This window comes from Eptatretus burgeri, unplaced genomic scaffold (genome assembly GCF_056783735.1).
Source record: "Eptatretus burgeri isolate ZD-2024b unplaced genomic scaffold, Ebu_testis_v1 Ebu_testis_scaffold_3189, whole genome shotgun sequence".
Lineage (NCBI taxonomy): Eukaryota > Metazoa > Chordata > Myxini > Myxiniformes > Myxinidae > Eptatretus > Eptatretus burgeri.
In genome coordinates this window covers 117,501-140,811 of record NW_028225139.1, presented here as the reverse complement: position 1 = coordinate 140,811, position 23,311 = coordinate 117,501, and the positions used below count along the sequence as shown (strand labels likewise).

At 42.2% G+C, this 23,311-nt stretch overlaps 1 protein-coding gene across 5 annotated transcripts in view; it reads right to left on the bottom strand.

Moving 5' to 3' along the window:
- LOC147006323 (collagen alpha-3(VI) chain-like) overlaps window positions 1-23,311 on the bottom strand; it is a 144,467-nt gene that overhangs the window by 6,294 nt on the left and 114,862 nt on the right. For 3 of the 5 annotated variants that reach the window (XM_085869059.1, XM_085869062.1, XM_085869060.1), the window contains 13 exons: window positions 23,298-23,311; window positions 22,825-22,887; window positions 19,776-19,838; window positions 15,013-15,075; window positions 12,055-12,117; window positions 10,611-10,661; window positions 10,278-10,313; window positions 8,444-8,506; window positions 3,638-3,700; window positions 3,341-3,376; window positions 3,195-3,231; window positions 3,057-3,068; window positions 2,428-2,915 (listed from right to left, as the gene is read on the bottom strand). The exon at window positions 23,298-23,311 is cut by the window's right edge and continues 22 nt beyond it. In XM_085869059.1, the coding sequence (XP_085725185.1) occupies window positions 2,428-2,915; window positions 3,057-3,068; window positions 3,195-3,231; window positions 3,341-3,376; window positions 3,638-3,700; window positions 8,444-8,506; window positions 10,278-10,313; window positions 10,611-10,661; window positions 12,055-12,117; window positions 15,013-15,075; window positions 19,776-19,838; window positions 22,825-22,887; window positions 23,298-23,311 (1,052 nt within the window). Of the gene's footprint in view, window positions 1-2,427; window positions 2,916-3,056; window positions 3,069-3,194; window positions 3,232-3,340; window positions 3,377-3,637; window positions 3,701-7,357; window positions 7,642-8,443; window positions 8,507-10,277; window positions 10,314-10,610; window positions 10,662-12,054; window positions 12,118-15,012; window positions 15,076-19,775; window positions 19,839-22,824; window positions 22,888-23,297 lie in introns of those variants that run through there. The other 2 variants (XM_085869061.1, XM_085869063.1) reach the window with 2 other exon arrangements.

The following is a 23,311-nucleotide window of genomic DNA, read 5'->3' as shown; positions in this document are numbered from 1 at the left end:
AACCCACACCCTCCCCATCACACTCACCTACTACTGCCAACATGAACAAACTACTACTAATACTAATACTAATACTAATACTGATACTGAATGAAAGAATGCACACCGTAGTGTTAAAAGTAGCCTTTGTGGACGTGTGTAAGTGTCCACATATCGTGTGTAAAACTTATCCCCATCGAATGCGGAAAGTGTGTCATACGCCGAGTACGTCGTAAAATTTTGAACATGTTTAAAATTTCTTGACGTACTCTACTTACTACGACGTATGATAGCGTACTTTAGCGTTGCACTCACGTATACCAAACTTACTCATACCGTATTTGACGTGCCCCAACGTTTTAGACACATTTTTCTTAGGTCGGCATACGCTGGCAAGATCGCCAAGGTGTGACTGCGATGTTGTCACTTCCATTTCTACGGCAGTTATGATTCGAATCGTTGTGCGTCAGCCTTTTAATAGGCTACGTCACGACATCGTCGGCGATGCGTGCAACGCGCTATGCCTAAGTTAGACTATCGTTGGGCATCGGTTGTGTAGGCCGACAACAGGTTCAGCATTCGTTGGTATAAGTTATCTAAAACACAACGAAACGTTCTGTGTCCGTTTCCAATGCGTTATACATAAGACCAAGTCGCTATGAATACGTCCGAATCTTTAAAAAAAAAACATCAAAAGTTCAACGTAAGCCAGCGTTTTAGATACATTTTAATACGTTGCCATCGCTGGCTAAAACGTCAAGGTGTGACCGGGCCTTAAGGTCCGGATGTAGAACCGGCGCATCAGTTGGATACAAAACGTAAACTGTCCTGCCGCGTCCGTGCCATGGTTCTGCAGGAGTAGCATAATTGATTTACCACAATTCATACAAAATCCCTTATAAATCATCAATTTAATGGAAAAACAAAACCTACTAATCTGTAGTGAACATGCGACAAGTGTTTTCACCTTCACCGACACCTCCATTATCGCCATCTTCAACTGAAACGCTTGCATAAGGCTCAAAACAATTTGGCTCCACAATCCCCCCCGAAAGCGTTTCCATCACTAATTTTATTTCCAATAGCTTATTCAAAATCCCACTGATCAGGTTCAACTTACTGAGAACCTTGAGAGTTGCTGATGACTGTGGAATCAGTATCAGAATCCAAGCTCGAAATACACAGTTTCTCCACGTAAGCCGCTATTTGGATCAAGGTGGGTTCAAGGTGTGACGTGACTGGCGAGAATCGAAAATCGACACTCAAGGGCTCTTTTTGGCAGTTTGTCATTGAAAATCATTAACCACGGTCTTGCTTGAAGATAATTTTTTTTTGCCAAAGCTTTCCAGAAAGAAAAAAAAAGTTGCGTTTGGGTTCCCCTTTAAGGTCTCCCTAATGGGACACAGCACATCGTGTACATAAAGCACATCCTGGTCGGGTATTTTATCCACCGCTTTCTCCAATCTCCAATATAAACTGTCCTTAACCTCGTCATTGGCCTCATTGTTAATATTAACAAAAACATATCAAACATCATACTTTATGGCACGGCATGACAACCTGATTAATATCATTAAAATGAGCTGGACCAACTAAAGCCCAACAGGGCCGAGACAAGACGGAGCACATCTGCTATTTGGATGTAGTGCTGATCTCATGGTGAGGACTTTAATCCCAGAAGTAATACGTTGAAGGCATCAAAAAGTATTGAGGATCTTTGATCCGAAGCTGCTGGAAATTGAGCGAGACTCCGAGGAATTACCATGTTCTGGATGTTTGGTTAAAAAAACCCAACTGGATCATTTACGATCTTCAAGGAATGGAGGATTTCCATGCCCTGGATGGTGCGGTCGACGTGTAAATGACCTTGCAATGCGAGTATCAGTAATGCAACTGTGGTTAACCATTAAATCCCTCAATGCAACTTGGAATCGGCATTAAAATCTGAAACCGCAACATCACATACATTCTCCTGTCCAACTGAGGAAAAATAAGAAATCAGAAAAGGTTTAAACACCTACGAATAAGCATACTATGTATATACACTCAGGTATACCATGTTACTATACACTCAGGTACATTGTGCAATCTACTCCGAATCAAAGGGAAGACAAGGAAAGAACCCGAAGAAGTAAAGAGCAAATATGGAGTGATCCGGAGGAACCTCGATCAGATTTGAGTTTCAGCCGCAACTCCACAACCATCTAACCCATCCAGGTGCAGCAAAGTGAGCCTTACAGAAAAATTTCTGCAACAATTCCCTTCTCTTTCGAGAGATAGAAAACAAAAGAGAGTAAAAGAGGTGGAAGAGAAGAAAAAGCAAGAATTATAATGAAAAAAAAAATTGTGAAAGGAACAAGCAACAAAGATGTTGGTCAAGGTTTCTTTTGGCATTTTCTATCAATCCAAACTACTACCAAATCATAGGGTGTGTTGTAGCTAACCCACCTTCATTGCCTCTGCGATCTCAGGTGCATTGTTAAATGCCAGCACGACAGTCGTGACGCCAGCTGCTGCAAGCATCACCACACCTGTTCGGAGAGCCTCCTCGTCAGTCACCTTTTCCCGTGTCACAAACACCGCTACTCGTTGCAAAAGTGGGCCTGACCGCACCCTTTTGAAAGAATGCCAGGCCACGTGCATCATAGCTCGGCCCAACTCGGACTTGCGGCCACGTACGGTCGGCGTGGAACCCGAGAGCTCTCTTAGTCTCTCCAGGATTGCAGTTTGCCGCACTTCCTGTCCGAGGTGCAGCTCCGAAGTAACACTCGATGGTCCGTATTTCATCAGCGCAATCCTAGCACCGCGCGGACATGTGGAGTAGGCCAAATGCATTTGTTCGACAAGGAATGAGAACAAAGGCGCAGCTTCTGGGGCCATGCTCGAGTCCATAGCTAGTACAAGTTCTGTAGGGTACATGGGCTGCTGCAATTTACCTGGGGATAATTGGGGATGGACAAAGTGTGAGTTCAACAGAGGCAGGTACGGATCCATGACCATCACGTGGACTTTTCTTTTCCGTCGGGGATGCACTTGCTTCACGAGAATGGTATGTTTCTACAATGTGGTTTACTTACCCTGACAGCAAGCTGAAAGAGAAAAACCGAGAATGCACATTCGAATAGACTTATTATCGCAATCAAATGCTCCAATCAACGAAGTAAACGATGACGATTCAAGAACCTCTTGCGGGGAAAAACGAGCAAAGTACTTACGGCACTTCATGCGCAGCAATTCCAGTGTGCTACACCTCTGTTTGAAAGAAGGAATAGTCTTCAATATCATAATCAAGCAAAAGGAAACAAATCACAGGCAGAAAAGGTCAAAATCTGTTCATTTTTCCTCAAAAGAGGTGTCTTACCGAGGTTTCTGTGAACCCCTGCCGGCCCTTCTGACCCTGGATCGAGAGGTACAAAGAGAAAGACGAAAAGTGATGAAGAGATAGATGCGTTAAAAAATGGAAATCAATGTGTTGAGTTTGAATGATTCAATTACTCCAATACTGTATGGTACATCGTTTATTGGGGGGGAAATTAATCTGCTCAAGGGATCGTTCAACGAAGATGGAGGTTGAGAGCAGCAGGTGCTTGTCGCCCTGTGACGTCATACTTGCAATGTTTATACTGTCTATGACGGGAAGGATTTATGGGAATATTACCCTAAATCCAGGAGCTCCAGGATCTCCCTCAGTGCCAGGCTGTCCTGGATTTCCAGAGTTCCCCTGTGAATGGAAACCAAAGTAACCAACAGACTTTTTCAAGAAGTATTTTGTACTCGGACGATCGGCGTGCCAATTAGACCGAGATCAATCAGATAGATCGAACCAAAATTACCAGCGGATCATAAATACACACAAAGGATTCAACACACGTTTAACTTTAGATTTATAATCCCAGGCTTATTAAACGTTGCCTCGCCTGTCTCGACAGGAAACCTTAGCTCTTACACCTGCAGCAGTGATGATCAGCAACACGACTTTTTGGATGGGTCTGGAGTTGTGCTTGAAACGCAGGCGGCCATTGCTAACCGTCGGTAGGTTCACTCCAGTTCCTTTTCACTGGTAACGAAGTACCTGTCAGCATGGCGACGTGTTTTGATTCAGTGAAATACCTTTAGCTACCTTATATGGAGGTTACAAGCAAGTGATCGCTCCACTACCTGAAGCCACAAGCACCAAAAGCAAAAAAAAAACAAAAAAACAATGGCCTTTTGTGTGGATCATCAGTGGCATTGTAGAATTCACCTTTCTGTTCCTCTAGTTGGAATTAAATGAACTAGGAAATCCATCTTCCTGAGATTTACAGCATCATCTCTCGCTCCGTGACTGGCCACACCGGTCACAATATATATGGCCTTGAATTACGCACTTCAGAAAACATTTCCAGCTCTTCCAAGACTTGGGGTTATTTTTCCGCAATATGTGCTGTTTGTTTGATTTATTTGTTTATTTCCATTTTTACGGATTGCTATTTCCACCCTGATCTTTCCTCCATCCTGCTTCTTCTCAAGTGCACTGTTGATTGGATATGTCCGTTATTGTCGGTGCTTGGCTTAAAAGCTTGCATTGCTTTGCTTTCGAATCAAGAAAACAGTTCAGGAAGTGTGGGGGGGAGGGGGGTTCATAGTGCTGTATCGTCTTTCATTATGATTTGTCTTTTCACCTTTCACACGGTATGTCATTACCGCTCCAATGGAGCATTTGGCTATCCACCCGATCCTACCTTGGGCGCGATGTTGTGCTTCTTTCATAGTAATTCCAGCTTCCTTTAGATCCTTCTTCATTCTTTGTTTCCATCTGGTTCTTGGTCCACTGACCTTCTTGTTTGCCTTACTTTGGTATCTTCCTTTCATTTTGTTTTTTACCTCCTCCATCACACCACATGTGTGATCCGAACGTGAGCAACGCTCTTGTTTGAAATTGAGGATGAAAGCGAAGTCCCCAGCCAAAGTAATTGTGCAAATACTTTTCTGATTTAAGGACTCAGTTAAAAATGGAAATCTCGCTCAGACTGGCTTGAGGTTTTAATTATTTATTTTGTTTTTCAAAGCACAAACACAGATGATGCACATTGCCTGGGGGAGCTCTCGCAATTTCAGCAAATGGGGTTTTTGAGAAATTACGGCTTGAAGGTTTTATCTGGGAGGAATCAAAGCATCCACAAAACATTCCGTAATTATGCATCGCGACCAAACAGGATGTGGGATGCATGCCAAAGTTGCTTTTAGGCTGCCGAGTTAAACAGACTTGCGGCATAGGGAACAACAAAGGCACACAAAAATGTCCTTGTCTGCTGCGAAAAATGTCTTCGACCAAAAAAATTCTCATCTTATGAAATGTCTTCTCATTGCAGCTTTGCATTATGCAATGTCACATGCGGAGGGTCATCCTTTTTGGATTAATTGCTTAAAACGTCGAAAACCTGTAATCTATCCACTAATTGAGGAGGTTTATTTGTCTAAAGTTAGGGTTATGTTCAATCAGCCAAAGTTCTCTATCTGCGAGGTGTGTCGGGACCATCAGGAATGGGAATCACCTTGATGTGATTGAACACGATCAGAGGAGAACACTGAAAAAAAATTGGCAAACTATTAATATGTGATTAGATTTCAGATTGCCATTTGGTGTTACGAGGTTCGGGTGGAATTTGGGCAGAAACCAAGAAAGGTGGAATCACAAACTCATCCTGTGCTTACATAGCTTGTTATGTTTTTGGGGGTTTTTTCATGAATGCAGAGCAGAGCTTTGTTTGGTATTCAGGCCAATACGTTTGGACCTGAATCTTATCAACCTGAATCTGCTCTCGTTCACCAATGCCATCCATTCTGTCCACCTAAAATCCCATGTCCATGCACCTGCATTGTCCAACTCGGGTTCCAGCATGACGTGCATCTCCACTGAATCACTCCCAACTCCACTGACAGCACGCTGACAAACTGACGTCCATTGATGACAGCAGGCACAGCATGTCCTGGCACTTTCCCCCTTTGTTGCCTCGTCTTTATGAATTTTGTTTTCCCTCCATTTTATCGTGCATTGCTCTGCGGCTCATAGAAAGCTTCCTTCTAGGTTGCGTGCACGGGTCGTGGTCAACGAGGACATTTCAAACATCATTGATCGTTTTAAATTGCCTAAATTATTTACGGACTTGACGATCCATATTGATTGAAAATGTGGACAGATTGGCTTTGGTGGACGAGATAATGGTTGTGCAGGTGCAAGAAAAACAACACTCGGTACACCTGTTCTGGAAGTGTCCTGTTTAACAGTTGTTGTGGATTGTTGGTGTTAATTTGTTGATTTAATATACTGAGTGTATTTCATTGTGTGGCATCATGTGTGTTTTGGATTGGATTTGCATGTCCTTCTCTAGACCACGTGATCTTGTTTGTTATCATTTCCTTCACTTTCAATATTCCTCTTCATTCATTACCCTGCTTGTTCCCCCCAATGCCCTCTCTGTCGCTTCACTGTTCCACGAGTTTAAAAATGATTAAAAAAAAAACAAGAAAAGTCAGGATGATGGATGAACAACTGTTTCATTGATAAAACCAATCTAAACTGGACAATCTCCATCTGTCTGTCTGTCTGTCTTATCTGTGCGTCTCAACATGAAACACAGAAACACTCCTCGGAGAGAGAAAAAAGAAAAAAAATTCAGTAAAAGTCGCTTCAAATGAATCCAAACCTTCGGGGAAATTATATTATTTTCAATGGGACAAAAAACCCCAAATTTAACACAGGTGGTGTATAAGGCAACAGACCGCTGCCTCGATTGCTCCCATTTATTTATATTTGCTATTAATAAAAGTTGCCACGATATCTTTGCTGTTAAGAAATATGATGATATTGGAATTTGGTGCTGATCGATACATCTATCTCGATAATAAGAGAGTGACATTTCCAAAATGCACCAAAAGGATAAAATCCCAAACTTTAAAAAAAAATCTGAAATATCTTCACTTTAACCTGTTTCACAGCATTTTCCGGGGTGTTCAGGCTATGCAAAGATAAATCCGCGACTAAATCGAAAAACTTGCACATCAATCTGTTCACATGAGCCAAAAGGCATAGTTTGATGGAATTGCAAGGACGGACATGTTATCTTGGTGGCTTTTCTTATCTAAAAAAAAGAAAAAAGTCACGTGACTCCGGTTTCCCAGGAATAGCATTGCCGGTACATTGGCATTTGGAAACTATGGAGTGATAAAATAAATTGAAATGACAAAGTAGCATATTCAATAATCGTCATCATCATCATCATCATCATCATCATCATCATCATCATCATCATCATTATCATCATCCTATGCAAAGTGTCGATGCTGCCGAAGCAGTTACTAGGTTCCAATCCTGGTCGAGTCGCCACACCGACTCAGAAAAGTCTTGGCATGAATTTGTAATTTGTTCAGGGTGCCGGTGATAGCTCGCCCCCTCTTCGTGAAGGACACGGTGCAATGTTTAACATCCACCAAACTAATGCCGGCAGGCAGGACGCTCAGTTTAACGTCCGTCTTCGAGACGGCACACACATTGATGAATCACCCTGAATGTGAAACACCGAGATGACAGTTTATAGTTGGGTAGGGATTCAAACCCAGGCGAGACAGCTTCGAGAGGTGTGTGCGTGGCCATTCGGTCAGCCCAGCATGTTCAATATTCACCTTAAATGATGACATTATCCCATCAGATGAACATTTATAGCTTCCAAAATCTTTTGTACATTACACTTTTGCACAAGGTGAACACAAACAAACTGTAAGCTTTTGAAAGAATTGGCCTCAGAACAGTCCAAGTTTGAATTTGCTAAAACTACTTCGGCAAACCTCTTTTAATTTTTGTATACACTGTCGAGGCTCGTATGAGAGCTACCATGTACAACAAGGGGAGCAGGAGACAAGAGGGATGGGAGAGGGGAGGAGAAAACAGTGGGGAACAGAGACATTAGGAGATCTGTGGAAGGGAGAGGGATGGGGCGGGGAACATGGGGACGTTACAAGATGGACATTACAGGGACTTTCAGGAAGGAAAGCAGGGAATTTGAAGGACGTGGGCTTGGGTGGATTAACGGGGGTAGGAAAGGTCATGGTTTTGGATGGGGGAAGATAAGAGATGGTGGTGAACTGGTGTTTTGAAGACCTGGAGGGCCTGGGGTGTTTCCCATCAAACGGTACAATGTCTAACCTTTCCTTCATCTGCCTGAATATTTGAAAAACCTGTCAGTTTGTGCGTGGCCTAACATACAATTGGCAACAATCAAACAGGTGAGATTGTTGAGTTCAAAGGTTAAAATCGTTGTGTACATTCTAACAATCACTTGACAGGCGTGATCAAGGATGTACATCGGGGGAGTCAGAGATGGAAGCAGAGCAAAAGAAGAGAAAATAATATCATGTCGCAATGCTAGGGAACAATGTTGTGACCTCAATGTGACCATGGACCCAAAACTGGTGACCCCAAACTTACCGGCCTCCCGTGGACACCTTTATGGCCGAAGTCCCCTGGTGGTCCTGGATTTCCATCGTCTCCCTGTAAACAAAGACTCGAGTCACGGAACGCCATGGTGAACCAATCCTGCAAACAAGTCTCACTGCACTTGACGGTAAAACCATTATTTAAATATAATACAAAATAGAATTCCATCATTTTAATTTTATAATTGAATTAATTTTATAATTAAAGTTGAAGACTTGCGGTGGGTTCAGGGAAATGAATGACTTTTGTTATTTATAAAGACCTCCGCCACTGAAGGTGAAGGTTATGTTTTCACTGGTAACGGGGCATCTGTTGGTGGACAGATTGGGTTTGTGACAAGGAAGAACCGATTAGATTTGGTGAAGATCTGGATCTGGATCCAACGACTAGAATTTTTAAAGTGATTCTTCACCATCGAGAGATTAGTGCCACAGATGATAGATATCACAATATCTCAAAAGGTTATAGACGGATTCGGATGAAACTTGGTGGACGCGTTGGGTTGGTGACGAGAACAAGCCGATTAGATTTCGGCTCGTGTCCAGAAGGAGATCCAGCTTATCAGTGGATACAAAAAATCAACTATTCATCCTGGCGGAGATGTGCGCTCGACCGAGTGCCATTCTCGTCATGTATGTAATTATTTGTACAAGTTCCTGTGTCCTGTGCGTACCTTAACTACTGTAACGAAAAATAACACCAATTTATTTATGAAATCATCCAAGTGAAAGATTAATCTGCAGTTCGTCGAGGAACATGATATTTATTAACAATTACAAGGGAATGGAGACAATGGAATTTCCATAACGTTACAGCCCCAAACAGAAATATGTTCATCTTCCATTGGCTATGCACAAACAGTCGTCTTCATTTAACAAATGGGTGGATGACCCGTTTTAACATCCACAACAAATGGGATAGCTAGTTTAACATCCCCTCCTATAGGGACTGAGAATGCAGCAACCTGTCCATGTGTCCGGATGTGTGTTCCATTTGAACCTTGAGTCACAGTACGATTGGTCAGAACATGACGAATGCACATTATGAATATAATCTTGCATCGGATGATGGGAATTGGTTTCCCAGTGGGCATGGCTAGACTGGACCAACGATGGCCTTATATGTCAGGTCATAGATAAGCCAATGTTAGACGTGACGTTGATTTGTTGGGCTTGCACTAATTAACTCCCAATGGGTGGTTGAATGTCACTAATATCAAAAAGGCCAACAACCTCTACTGGTTTGCAGGCCAACATTAAACCAGTCCTGGCAATGTGCGGATGACAAACTGCAACAATGTCAACTCGAGCGCAATGTTGTTCCAACATTGTTCCAACATTCCAATTAGTTAGTGCAATAATTTGAAATTTTCCCAGGGCTCACCAATTTCACCAAAACTAGTTCGGGCTACAGTTGCCAACGCCGTTGGACGGATCCCAAGCTTAATGTCCCACCCCGACGGACTGTGCACCCTGCCCGAGAGCCACCATCGTTGGATTGGGAATTTAACCCGAAGGAGATAATTCGATGGTGGGTTTGCTACCACCAAGACAACTTGTCTGACATTTTTCGTTGTCCTCACTACTCCCTCTAAGATGTCCAAAATTCACCTCGCATCCCCCTCACAACCCTCGATCCCTCCATCCATATTTTCTTTGTCTATACTCTACATCATGCTTCAGGCCAAAGTGAAGGGTTTATGGAATTTTTGAAAAACCGCCGCAGCCCTCCATACAATTTGCTTTGGAGAGTTTTCAGGAGCTAAGAGTAACATAGTGAAGACGTATCAAATTTCTTTGAATATATAAAAAAAAATAATACTTACAATGGATCCAGCATAACCTGGAAATCCTGGCTCTCCCTGAAATGCAACGAGACATTTATGTTATTTGAGATATGTGTTTAAAGCATCAACTTGTGCAATCCATGCATTTACCGATTCCTTGATAACTTCCTTTGAAATCACATCCCGAACGTCCACACTCTTCTCCAGGTGATCATTGACTTTGCAATTTGAAAAAAAAAAAAACACTTTTAAACAAGCCAACTTTCAACCTGCATAGAGCACTCCAAGCAAACTTTTCTGAGCTTTGCTGCGTTTTACGACGTTTTAGAAAGTTATGAAAAGCTCAGTGCACAAAGGCACCGAGAGTTTAACCTTGGCTCCGATTGATCCAGGTATACCGATTGTGTCTTGTCCGTCCACACCCTGGAAACAGAGAGAACAAATCCAGCAAATCATGTTGTCAATCTCACTTTCTCGCACGAGTGATGCTTGTGGCATGCAGCAGGTGCCAGACTGTCCTGATAACAACACCTGTATTGACACACCTGCATATCAATTCAGCCTTGGCAGGTCACTACAAAGGACATTAGCATTCTCAAAGGACGTGGTTTAACAATTGATTGTAATTCGGTCTGAAATTTTAATTTTTTCTAAATTGATTTGGAAAATTTGTCTCCTTTGTATTAAAGTCAGATCACGTGTGCGACAACGAGATGATTTAACCGGACTCGGTGGTGTAATGGTTCGAGCGTCTGCTCAGAGTCTGGGAAGTCGGGAGTTTGAACCCTGGCCGAGTCATACCAAAGACTTAAGCACGGTCGTGCTGCTTCCTTGCTTGACGTTCAGCATTTAAAAGGATAGTGCAGGCTTGTATTGGATCTAATGATCTCATCCTGCGTTTAAGTTCCTTGTAAGGGAACTAATTAATATTAACATTTTAGATGAAGTTATTGGAGAATGAAATGATAAAGTTCGAGCACGTTCAACCATCAACCGTCTTTGTTCATCGGATGAATGTGAAGGCAAGGCATCGCTGAAGCTGAATCTGTCATTGAGCTGATGTAATGAACTGTGTGTTCTATTCACATTGAGCTTGCAGTGTAGTGGTGAAGAAGGTGGACTGGAACCCCAGAGATCGTCGGCTCAAATGTAGATAACACAAGATTTCGATTCTAAAATTCTGAAAAATCAATGGAGTCTCAAGAGAATTATCAAGTTTGCACTGAACTCGAACCCAAAATCAGTTTGCTCACGAATCACCTTCAAGGAAGACCACCACCACTAAAGGCTCAGGGGTCAGGGTGCTGAAGGACACATTTGTGTTGACCAATGATTTTTGCCTGGGTGACCTTCAAAGGAGACACTTCAAATCCTATATTTCATGGCCCTCATGAATGGGGTAGAAGCCCAACAGACTCCTTCAGGATGCTCGTCATGTATACTTCCATTCAACCCCATGAACATGGTCTCATCGTCACGGTTCCTGACAACTCTTCTGTTTATTAGAGACTGCTGTGTTGGGTTTTTCCTATGCAGGCTTGTGAAAAGATCTGGAGTAGTGGATTGGCAGCTTCAGAGTTTGTTTGATCTGCGAGTTATTTGACGGTGCCTCTCAAGATTAATAAGTTGTAACGCACGTCACGGAATACTCGAAAGATTATACCTTTCTTACTTGAAAAGGAGAATTGTGATTTTAAAAAGTTACATCGTTATTTATTTTGATTATTCATAATCCTTTGATTATTTCAAAAACTATTCATCAGAAAGAGAATTTACTTGTACTGTACTTGTGTGTTATCCTGCTGTCATGGCTTACCGATCCACCACGTGGTCCAGGATTTCCTGCAACTCCTGGATTTCCTTCAGAACCAGAAGGGCCCTGCCGTAAAGGGAACAAAGAAGAGAAGTTTGTTATTATCCTAGATACTCAAGGTTGTGTACTGGGACATCTTCATCACCGTACAATCCATGATATCACTTTACAAACTACTCCACTCAAAGTATTATGGAGTTTGACATCCCTGAAGCAAAGGTAGAGTTTCTGGAGACCCTGGACCACACTTCTAACTATTACCTGTCCTGGGCAGATCATATCTCTAAGCTCGCCTTCAAAGCCGAATGCCACCTCAAAATTCCCCGCAAGGCCAAATCCTCCATCTACCAACCTCGGCTTATAATGGTGAAAACCTTCATCTGGAGAGTCATGGAATATAGCTCCCCATTGTGGGCTGTGGTGCTGCATCCCAACTTGCATGCTATCAGCTCTTCAAAGCTAAGATCACTCCCTGTCATTGTTTTCTCATGTCAGGAAGTCACATCTCAAGATATGCTTCTTACTCACCAATGGCTTATGGAGTTTTTTTTAACCAGCTTTATTCTGATCTTGCACCTCTTGTCATCTCACCTCGATGCCAGTCCCTGCCTCTCCAGTTTGAACATGTTCTTCCAGAACCCTTTCCTTGTTTCTCCCCACAAGTGTAAACTGAAGGCTTTCCCGCCATTATTTCAACCTGCTCTTTTCTGTCCTTCCCGAGTCCGTTGTCTCGAGTTCTTTCTTCGACGATTTCAATCTGGGGCCCACCGCCCGTTTACACGACTGATTTTTTACCACACCAGATGATACCCTGCTCCCATCCTTCCCCTGCAATTCCTTCTCCTGCTGTGGTGCATCCCTTTGTTGTTGTCATGTTTTCCATTTGTATCAATTTGTTTTTTCATCAAATACCCTCTGTTGGACTGCAATGCCCCTGTTGTACTGCTCTTATATACCTGTACTAGCAAATACCACCTTTCGCTTTGTTAACAGGAATACGAAAGGGGGAAGGAGAAAAAGTGGGGGTGGGGGAGAGAGAGTGGGGCGAGCGAAGAGGTGGAGGGGAAAGGAGAGAGGAAGGAGGGCAAGCGAGGAGGGGTGGGGGAGCGAGGAGGGAGGGAAAGTGAGGGGCGTGTGGTGAGAGAAGGCAGCAAGAGGTGAGAGGAAGGAAAGGCAGACGTGCGGTGGAGCGTTAATTATAATTCATACTGTTTCATCAAAATGATTCTGCATAGAATAACAGTGAAGATGGAAACAAAATAATGTCTGAAATCCATTTCCTACTGGTCACATGATAAACACCGCCCAGACATGTCCGGAGACAAAACCCACCAGATGCATCCAGAGCCAAGCCGTTCGGACACAAACATGGCTCGGACACACCCAAAGACAAACTCCTGTCCGGACAGAAATACCGCACAGACACGGCCGGAGCCAAGAACTGCCCAGACGTGTCCGGAGACAGAGACAGAGACAGAGAGACAGAGAGACAGAGAGAGAGAGAGAGAGAGAGAGAGAGAGAGAGAGAGAGAGAGAGAGAGAGAGAGAGAGAGAGAGAGAGAGAGAGAGAGAGAGAGAGAGAATGAGAATGTTATGCTTTATGAAACAAACACACACACTCACACACAGAGTTATGACATCACAAAGTTCAGTCACTTGTGAAATAAACATTGCAGAAAATGCGCCATTTTGCCTGCTCGTCTGTGCACGCGTCACGTGGTACCTTGGTTTGGGGGTCTGTGCAAACATCACAACTATATTTTAAATTGTCAGATTTTCACCAGATTTGCTTTGATTTCCCATAGAGCACCTCATGAAACCTCCAAAAATATCGACACAGATCTGGCAGATGCTATGGATAAGCAGTCCCTTTGGGGGACAGGGTGCGAGGTCAAGCAGTGAATGTATTAAATCATACAGCTCAATGAAGCTTGTTAATTTTGGCACGTTCCTAAATTTAATGTTCATTCAATATAATTCTCCCAACAGTAGAAAAAGATAAGTTTAATGCTTTGGAAATTTCACATTTTCTTGTGTCTCTATGGAGGAGGAGGGAACAAAGCCTTTTGCTTCCTTAAAGTAAATAGGTTCATCAGCTGAGTTATAAAACTCATTACTTCTTTAAATTATCAGATTTTACTCCAGGTTTTGACAAATATTTAGTCCGGATGATATCCGATCCTCAAAACCGAAACCATATTTCAATGACATACTTTAATTAGTCCGTGAGAGTAGATCATAGAGAATCGTATCATATAAGTGCACAAAAATCGCTCCAAGCTCCTAATTTGAAAATTGCAGTACTTACAAAAGTGATGTACACAACGATTCATAGCTATGATGAACAGGTATGCAATAATAGGAGTGAGGAAAGTGAAAAAAAAACTTTATCATTAATAAATAGTTGTGACCTGTTCCAAGTCAAGGAATGGTTGAGCATGCTAAAAAATTTGGCGACTTCAGACCCCAGCGAGGTTACCCAGGAAATGCCTTGAGACCCCATCGAGAGCAGTGACCGAAGATGCGCCTGATGAAGGATGTAATTAAGTAAGGCCGTTAATTATCTTTAAAAAGGGGTGTTTTAATGAACCCAAACACCCAATTTTCAATCATGCACTTCCTTGGAGTTTTCTTAGTATGCGTGCAAAGTTTCAGGCTGCACCTCCAGCAGCGTTTCTTCTTTTCAAGATGAAGGATATCATAAAGTACCTTTAGCCGAAGGCTGTTGGGATTATAATGAGGTTCAAGTGGAGTAATTATATCTAAATATCCCTTGTTCATGACGTTGTGGCACGGGTCCAATGATGAACTGAATGGATATACAAAAAAAAAATCACAATCACAAAGAAGTGAAGGCAGCACTACGTTTAATGCCGTTCTCACTCTCGTCATTATCCACCTTGTTATATTTGTGAAAGATCAGGCAGAGGAAGGGGATGGTTGTGAAAGATCTTCAGTTACCTTTCTTCCTCGTCTGCCTGGCCTGCCATTATCACCATCTTCTCCTTTTTGCCCAGCCTTCCCCTGCAATCAAAGAGAGGGTAATATTGTCTCTCCTTGATGGTAATCTGTTCATGTAACCAACACTATTTATGGAAAAGGAAACAAATCGTTTAAAACTGTTCAGGGAGTAAAGATATTTTAAAATAGGGTTTGGCCATAAGGGTAACAAGACAGCACAGCACGATCTAATATGACAGTTATTACACCATGGTTCCACAAGCAGGACAAATAACCCGATTACATGTGAACCCATAAGTGATTTGGACTATCCAACACCCATCACTGAGATGAGATAAGTACAGTAAAGTATCCCTGTAGGTCAGCACACCTGTGTTAATGGCGACTTTCAACGAAATAGTTGAGCATGATAATGATCTTTGCTCATTTGGAGATAAATAGGATCAAAATGGGAACATGAACTTTGAATACCTTTTACGCAGAACTAGATTTGTGTTGGACAGGGCAGTTTACCTCTCAGTGGCTTGAATGTGATTTGTGTATTAAAAAACAAAATACAATTAATAAGACAAACAAAACACTTCTCCACATTATAGAAATGATAAGGGATGGTAGAAAGTCACAGGAAAGTTAACAGCTCTAATGGCTAGGGTTGAACACCTCTCGTGGCATACAGGCCCAGAAGCTAAACCTGCACATGACCAGATAAAATTAAAGGTTTCATTTGATAGTTTTCAACATAATTGGTTTTCTTGTGAGCACCCTTCCTACATCTTCAAACCCGAGAGTAAAACATTTTCTCCTGGTCCTCAAAATACTCCAGGACATTCCGAGCTTGGACATAACCCAAAAAGACATGTACACATAAATTTTCCTTTCATTTGGAAACAGTCATCAAAGATTACAAATTCTGATGGAGAAGGATGATGAGAAACGATTTACAATAAAATTCCTGTTTATTTTGCAGTACACACACACACACACACACACACACACACACACACACACACACACACACACACACACACACACACACACACACACACACACACACACACACACACACACACACACACACACACACACACACACACACACACACACACACACTATACTTGTGTAAAAGCCCATCAAAAGTGGTGGGCTGGAATTATGTTATTCAAAATATTGTTACGGTTGTGGGGGTAGATGGAGGAATTTAATAGGAAAGTGAGGATTGAATAGAGTTGTTTGGTCCATGGATGTGAAGGAGACATCTCAATGTAATTAAGTAGGGAAACTGTGAGCTTAAGTGTTATGTGTCACTACACTGGGGGGGGGTGCAATTTTAATTAGATTGGGATTAAGAATAAGTTCCCCCAGTCTGTGATTGCCCCCCATAACCTATTCCTACATTTTTGCATTTACAAGCGAGCCAGACGTGCCAAGCAGGCAGAAGCCCCACCTCTAAGGATGATGACGGGCGAAGATGATCACACCCCCGAGGCTGATGATTGATGGGCATGACGTCAGAAGCGAGTCGAATAGGCGGAGTTCCCACCTTCCTGGGTTTTTTGTGAGCAAGCCACGCTCCGGAGGAGGAAACGGTGGGACGGCGACGTCAGTCAGAATTTAGTTCGGAGGGTGAACAGTTGAGTTCGGAGGAGGAACAGTTGAGTGCAGAGTAAGGGGCACATGCGGTAGATAAAGAATGTAGTTAGGAGATGGCCTGTAAGAACAGGGCTTTATGACTGGCTTTCCTTTGCTAAGCTGGCTGGCTAAGAACAGGGTATTCGTGTTGAGGCGATTTGGCTCACGTGGTGAAGTAAGACGCTGACCTTTGGCTCTTGGTTGGGTCATGATGAACGGACCCCGAGCCTCGTGTATGTCAAATAGCGGGTTGGTGAGGATGATCGATGCACGAAGCAGCTGCACTGGGTCTCTGAGCCTTGGTGTTGAATACCGCTCACAAATTGCCTGGCATACCTTTGTTCCCGCTATGAGACAGCGATTTGGCACCATTTTGCGTGCGTCTACACGTGCAGATAGAAGCGCCTCGATTCCAAGTTCCACAAAAACCATTTCTGGGCCAAGCTAATTATACCAGAGTAAAGGAGGGATTTACTTTTATTCTGTTTCCCTTTATCTGTATTTAAGTCCGTATGTTTGGGAACCTCAATTTCGAGTTTAATTTACTTCACGTATTTATAATTATTGCATCGATTATTGTCCTTTGTAAATGTTTGTTTATTTTCATTACATGTGTTCATTTTAAGTAAATGTATCTGTGTGTTTGTCATGGGGGTTGAGTATAAACTCCCCTGTGCATCCATTTCTGTGCTCCCGTCACACCGCAATTACCCCATGCCCTTCGAGCATGCGTGATAATCTCCGAGGATTAACGTGTTCACCTCCTAATAAGGAAAAGACCGCTCGACCATTCAGGCCGGCGATGTTCACCGCCCGTCACCACAATTTGGGCCGGGGGGATTAACCTTGGCCACCAGCGTCGCGACAATTTTCACAAACTGGAAGACATGATGTTTTATAGCAAGAAAAAGCGTTATTTTAAAACACTACATGTACAAATGTTGCCCTATTTTCTCTATCTTCTGGGACCTTTCATTTTGAGGGTACATCCTCGTGAGAATGCCAGAGCCTGAAGCCTCGGCCTTGCATAAGGCATGCTTCTATCTTCTTTATTACACATCACATGTATGTAAATGAACACTCGATTTACTCTGCGTGCGTTACACATCACGTGCAGCAAATTTCAACTCCCTGTGCCTTGGATTTATTATTTTTTAAAAACGCTTCTGTACACCGCCATTGAGGCCCGGTTGCAAGTCACCGTCTACATTTAAAAAAAGAAGAGACATAATTACTCTTCAATGGAAAATGTTTTCCAAGTCTTTTTTTTTAGCTTGAAAAATATAGAGCGTAGTGAACTCTCAGTCGTGTTAAAGGATTGGCTTTTCAAACCGTTCTTAAATCGCCCTTTTGAAGGGGGACAGATATCACACAAATACACAATACAATCACACATTGTGTTTTACATGATATATATAGATATATATATATATATATATATATATATATATATATATATATATATATATATATATATATATATATATATATATTGTTCGGTCTTGTCTTAGCCACCATGTCTTAGCCATGATAGTGTATGGAGTGGAAGTCCAAATTGACCCAGTGTCACACCGATGAGGCATGACACGTCGTGTGCAAATGAGGCCGAGAGAGCCCGAAGTGTGATGCAATTCGGATGTACGGTGTTGCTGCACCGCATCAATTACCCCTCAATGGGCTTTCCTTTAATCACCGATGAGGACCACCATGATCAGAATTCACCAGAGACCAAATCAGTTTTAATTTAAAAAAAATGGCATGGGAAGGGAAAACAAAAGGAAGCAACAGTAATCAATGGAAAAATCACAAACCCCTTAACCCACGACTGATATAGACACCCACAAAATGGGAGATCCTGAAATAACTGTTTAACAGGCCCTCAGACACACCACGATATATAGCCAAAGTGGGTAATGACAAGACAAGAGAGCCACATTGCGGGTGCTTTTAAACCGCAAGTCAATTTTATTTTATGGAATGTTTTTGCAAAGGAATACTTTACTTTTCATGGAAGCTGTTCTACATTAGTTAATATATCTATTCCATGATACAGTATCTTCAACTATAAATACGACCGAGACATGAGGAAGGCAAAAGTATCCTGTTCCATCACAACAATCCTCGTTTGGATTTTTTTTTTTTTTTTTTTTTTTTTTTTTTTTTGTATACCTTGGTCGAGGCTCGTATGAGAGCTAACACACAACTCACAGCAAGGAGGCATGAGACAAGAGGGGTGGGAGTGGAAGGGACAAAACATTGGGGAACAGACACAGGTGAACTGTGGAAGGGAGAGGGATGGGGATGGGACGGGGAACATGGCGAGGAGAAGATGGACATTACAGGGACTTTCAGGAAGGAAAGCAGGAGAATTGAAGGAAGTGGGCTTGGGTGGATTATCGGGGGTAGAAAAGATCGAGGATTTGGATGGGGGAAGATAAGAGGTGGTGGTGAACAGCTGTTTTGAAAGCCTGGAGGGAAGAATGGGAAAGAATAGAGTGAGGAAGTTTATTCCAAAGGCGGGAAAAAAGAGGAATGAAAGAGTGAAGATGAGCAGTGATTCGTGATTTTGGTAGTTTTACCAGAAGGGGGTTGTTGGCGGACCTTGAGCGCCCTGTGGAAATGTGGTTGGGACAAATCGCAGAGAGAGCAGGGGGGGCAAGGCTGGAGAGGAGTCGGTAGAAGACAGAAAGACCACCGACCAACCTGCGGTGATTGAGTGAGAGGCCCAAAGACTCAGCTTCATTGCGGGAGATGCCAATGATCTTAAAAGCCCTGGTTTCGACAGCGTGAAGTCGAGAAAGGTGGGAGGCAGGAGCACCAGCCCAGAGGGGAGAGCAGTACTCCATCAGGCTACGGACAAAAGCTTTGTAAGTAGTCAGGAGCTCAAGAGGGCCGAGGAAGGACTTTGCACGACGGAGGATTCCCAGTCGGCGACTGGCTTTTGAGGCGAGGTTGGAAATGTGACTTTCCCAGGAAAGGTCATGGCAGATAGTGAGACCCAGAAGCTTGTGATAAATGATGTGATATCTTGTGATAAATTTAAATGATGTGATATCATTTAAAATGTAGACTACAGTGTCTGTCGTTTCATGAAGTCTTGGTTGTGTTGAATAAAAGGTGATTTAAAAACTCACGTGTGGACCTCGTTTTCCTCTTTCTCCCTTTTGACCAGAATTTCCGATTGGTCCTTGTTCACCCTGAGAAAAAGAACCGCCAAAATGATTCTAGGTTTCCATAAGGTACTTCCAGTTGAGCGTTACAAAATGACTGCATGAGGAACATACAGGCAAACAAGTCAAAAGGAAAACTGCAATTACTTTTTATTCATATTTTAAAATATCAGAGGAATGTACTTTAAGTGTACGAGTCGTATTGAAAAATATATAATTTGCTTCCGGTTTAGTTCAGCATTCCCAATTGTCAGCTTGCAGATCAAATACATGGAGAGCTGTTATCAACCTTAGGGCCATCATCCCAAAATTAATCTTATCAAAAAGACTTTAAAATGTAGTGGAAAACATTCCCGTTGTGGGAAACATCAATTCATTGTTTAAAATGTTCTTTGCTGCCTTAGACTGACGGTCCCTTTCACAGAGACGAGTATTCCGTCGCATTCTCTCAAAATTATTACATAACCGTGCAGATCATGGAGAAATTGATGAAATCGAGGACAGCCGGATCATCAACCTATCACCTTTGCAGTTTGTTCATCACTTGTTAAGGATTGAGTAGGCTGCAATCCTCATGGAAGGAAAAGTAATCCTGTACCTCCCAATTATTAAATACATGGAATTATTAAAATTACATCTTTCCCTCGCCATCAGCCGGGAAAACAAACAAATCTCATTAACAGGTGACTTCTGAGATTTAACTACAAAATAAAATCCAAGGAGGTTAATGGTGAGGAATGTTATCTTTTATGTTCACAGTTAAATTCCATTTGGAAAATAATAAAATGGGTTTGGTGAGAGTTATCACTTGCACGTTTCAATCACGGAGACTGGACAAAGTGGGATATTTTAAAGGTAACTCGATACAGAGCCATCATCAGGTAGATTGGATTGATAGCAAGTTGATATTGGTATGTGTTTTGTTGTTAGAATTCCTCAGAAATAAACTATCAGATTCAATCCAAGCCTGTTATAAGGTATAAAAATTAATTGTTGAAAACTTTCACTCCATCTTTCTCTTCTGTTCTGAAATTCCAACACCAGTACCAAACAACTGAATGAGGAGTCAAATATACCAAGAAGTTTCATTCAATTTGACTTGATGAGCATTTTATCAACTCTTGATTAATGTGTCGGTGAAACATATCACAAACACAAGCGATTTAATGATTGACACAGCTGTTCATTGGACTAGGATTCAAAGATTTCATTGAGTTGTGATCTCATTTCCATGTTGTTCATTTGTTTATGACCTGTTCCAATTTATATTTGAAGCACTTGATGACTTCCACCTTGTCCACGAACATACAACAAGATTCAGGCATAAGACAACCTCTCTGAGCAAGCTTTTCATTTTGGATGTTGAAAGATTTTGCAGTTTGTGTTTAAGACCTCACTATCAGCCATGAGACTGCTGTTTAATTTCTGCGTCTCACTGTCAGCCATGATCTTTTTTGGGAAACCACATTTCAAAAATTGGCCTCCAAAGCCAGCCGCCGATAGAACATCCTGCGTTGTACAAAGTCCTTCCGAAGCACTCCTGAACTTCTATCCACCTACAAAGTCTTTAACCACAGCTTGGTAGTGTACTGATCTCCCCTCTGGGCTGACTCCCCTGTCTCACATCTTACTTTGCTTGACGTTGTGGAAACCAAAGCCTTCAAGATCATGGGAATCTCCCACGCTGAAGCTGAGTCGATGGGCTTATCACTTCGCCATTGCAGACAGTTTGGCGGTTTCTTTGTCTTCTACCGTCTCCTTTCTCATCTTGCACCCTCTGCTCTTTCCTTGCTTTGCCCCCACTGCCCCCCCCTTCCCAGATTTCTGCAGGGCTCACACAGTCCACCATCAACACACTTCTCGTAAACTGCCTAAATCCAGGATCACTGCTCACCTCCACTCATTTATTCCTCTTTTCCCCACCTGTAGAACAAACTTCCATATTCTCTTGATGTCATTCTTCCCTCCAGGTTTTCACCAACATCTCAGATCATCTGCAATCCGAAACCATGACCTTTTATACCCTCGTTATCCTCACCCAAATCCCTCATAATTTTCCAGTTTTTCCCCTTTGAGTTTCCTTCTTCATGCATATGTATTTTGCATCCTGCTCTTGTCTGCTCCTTCCTGATCCATTCAGTGTCCTGTACTAGCTCTTCCACGAGCCTCGACTATGTATCCAAAAAAAAAAGAGAAAGACGAAATAACTTCTGTAAAAACACAAAGAAACCACAACGTTTATCTTCAAAGAACACTTCACATTTGTCATTCCCTTGAATGTTGAATTCCTTTTTCTTTGGTCTCCAACCATATATATTCCATGCAAAAAAAATCCATTTAAATCCAGCATCACATGATCGAAGTTTTGTATTCCGCTGAATAATGTGTTGATAAAAGCTCAGTCATTTCAATTCTGTAAGCTGGCAGGATACCCGAGAGGTATGTGTACATGATATTCATGATCTCTTCTATCCTCGTTAACCGTCTCCGAGCCTACTTCTTCCTTTACAGGTTATGGTGTACTACCCCACCCCATTCCCTCCACCCCTTCCCCCCACTTTCCATTTTTGTTTCTTTTCTGTTGTATTCCAGGTTTTCTCTTCCTGTTCTTTCAGTCCCCTCTTACTGCGTTTTATCTTGTATCCAGCTTGTTCAACCCCCTGTGTCGTCCTTCCGTCACCACTCCCTCCCAATACTTTTTCTTTCTTTACCTCTCCCTTCCATCCTTGCAGTTTCTCTGTGTGTCCCTCCACTCTGATGTTCATGTTGTGTTTTCCCACTTTCCACCATGTTTTTTTTCTGTTCTGCGTTATCACTCTTCCATGAGCCTAGATTGGCACATTTGGATTTCTTGAAATCACAAATAAACCGAGATGAAAATAGTTTAACAAATGAAATTTGAAATTAGACATTTATCAAAATTTTTAGTAAAAGCTTCAAAAGAGTTTGTTATATTTATTATTGTGCAACATTTCCATTGTTATGAGAACATCAAGTGAACCATTGGGATTACCTCTGGCCCTGGTAAACCATCTGCACCTGGAGAGCCATCAATTCCCAAAATCCCTGGGTTTCCCTGCAGAGATAGACTTGGATTAGCTCATGTTTAAACACACATGTTCCACAGCACTGGTTCTTCTTGCAGACATGTACTCATCACATACCTGACCGATCGTTCGTGCACCTGTAAAAAGCATGACCTATGTACTACCTGTATTTCTCATCTGTTTAACCTGTTTCACAAGCGTAAGCAGTCGAGCTGTTTTATTAATCGATACGAGAATGATTCATTATTGTCCACCAGGTGACTTATTGAAATCTCGTTGAATAGGAATAGCATACTATGGGGGGGGGGGGAGATCTAATTATAAAATACAAGAAAAGAAACGTCAATAAATCTGTTACTTTCGATCATACTTCCTTTGTATATTATCCCAACCGCAAGGGATCATTTGAAAGAAAAATATATCAGGAATGTTTTGTTACCTTTTCTCCTGCAA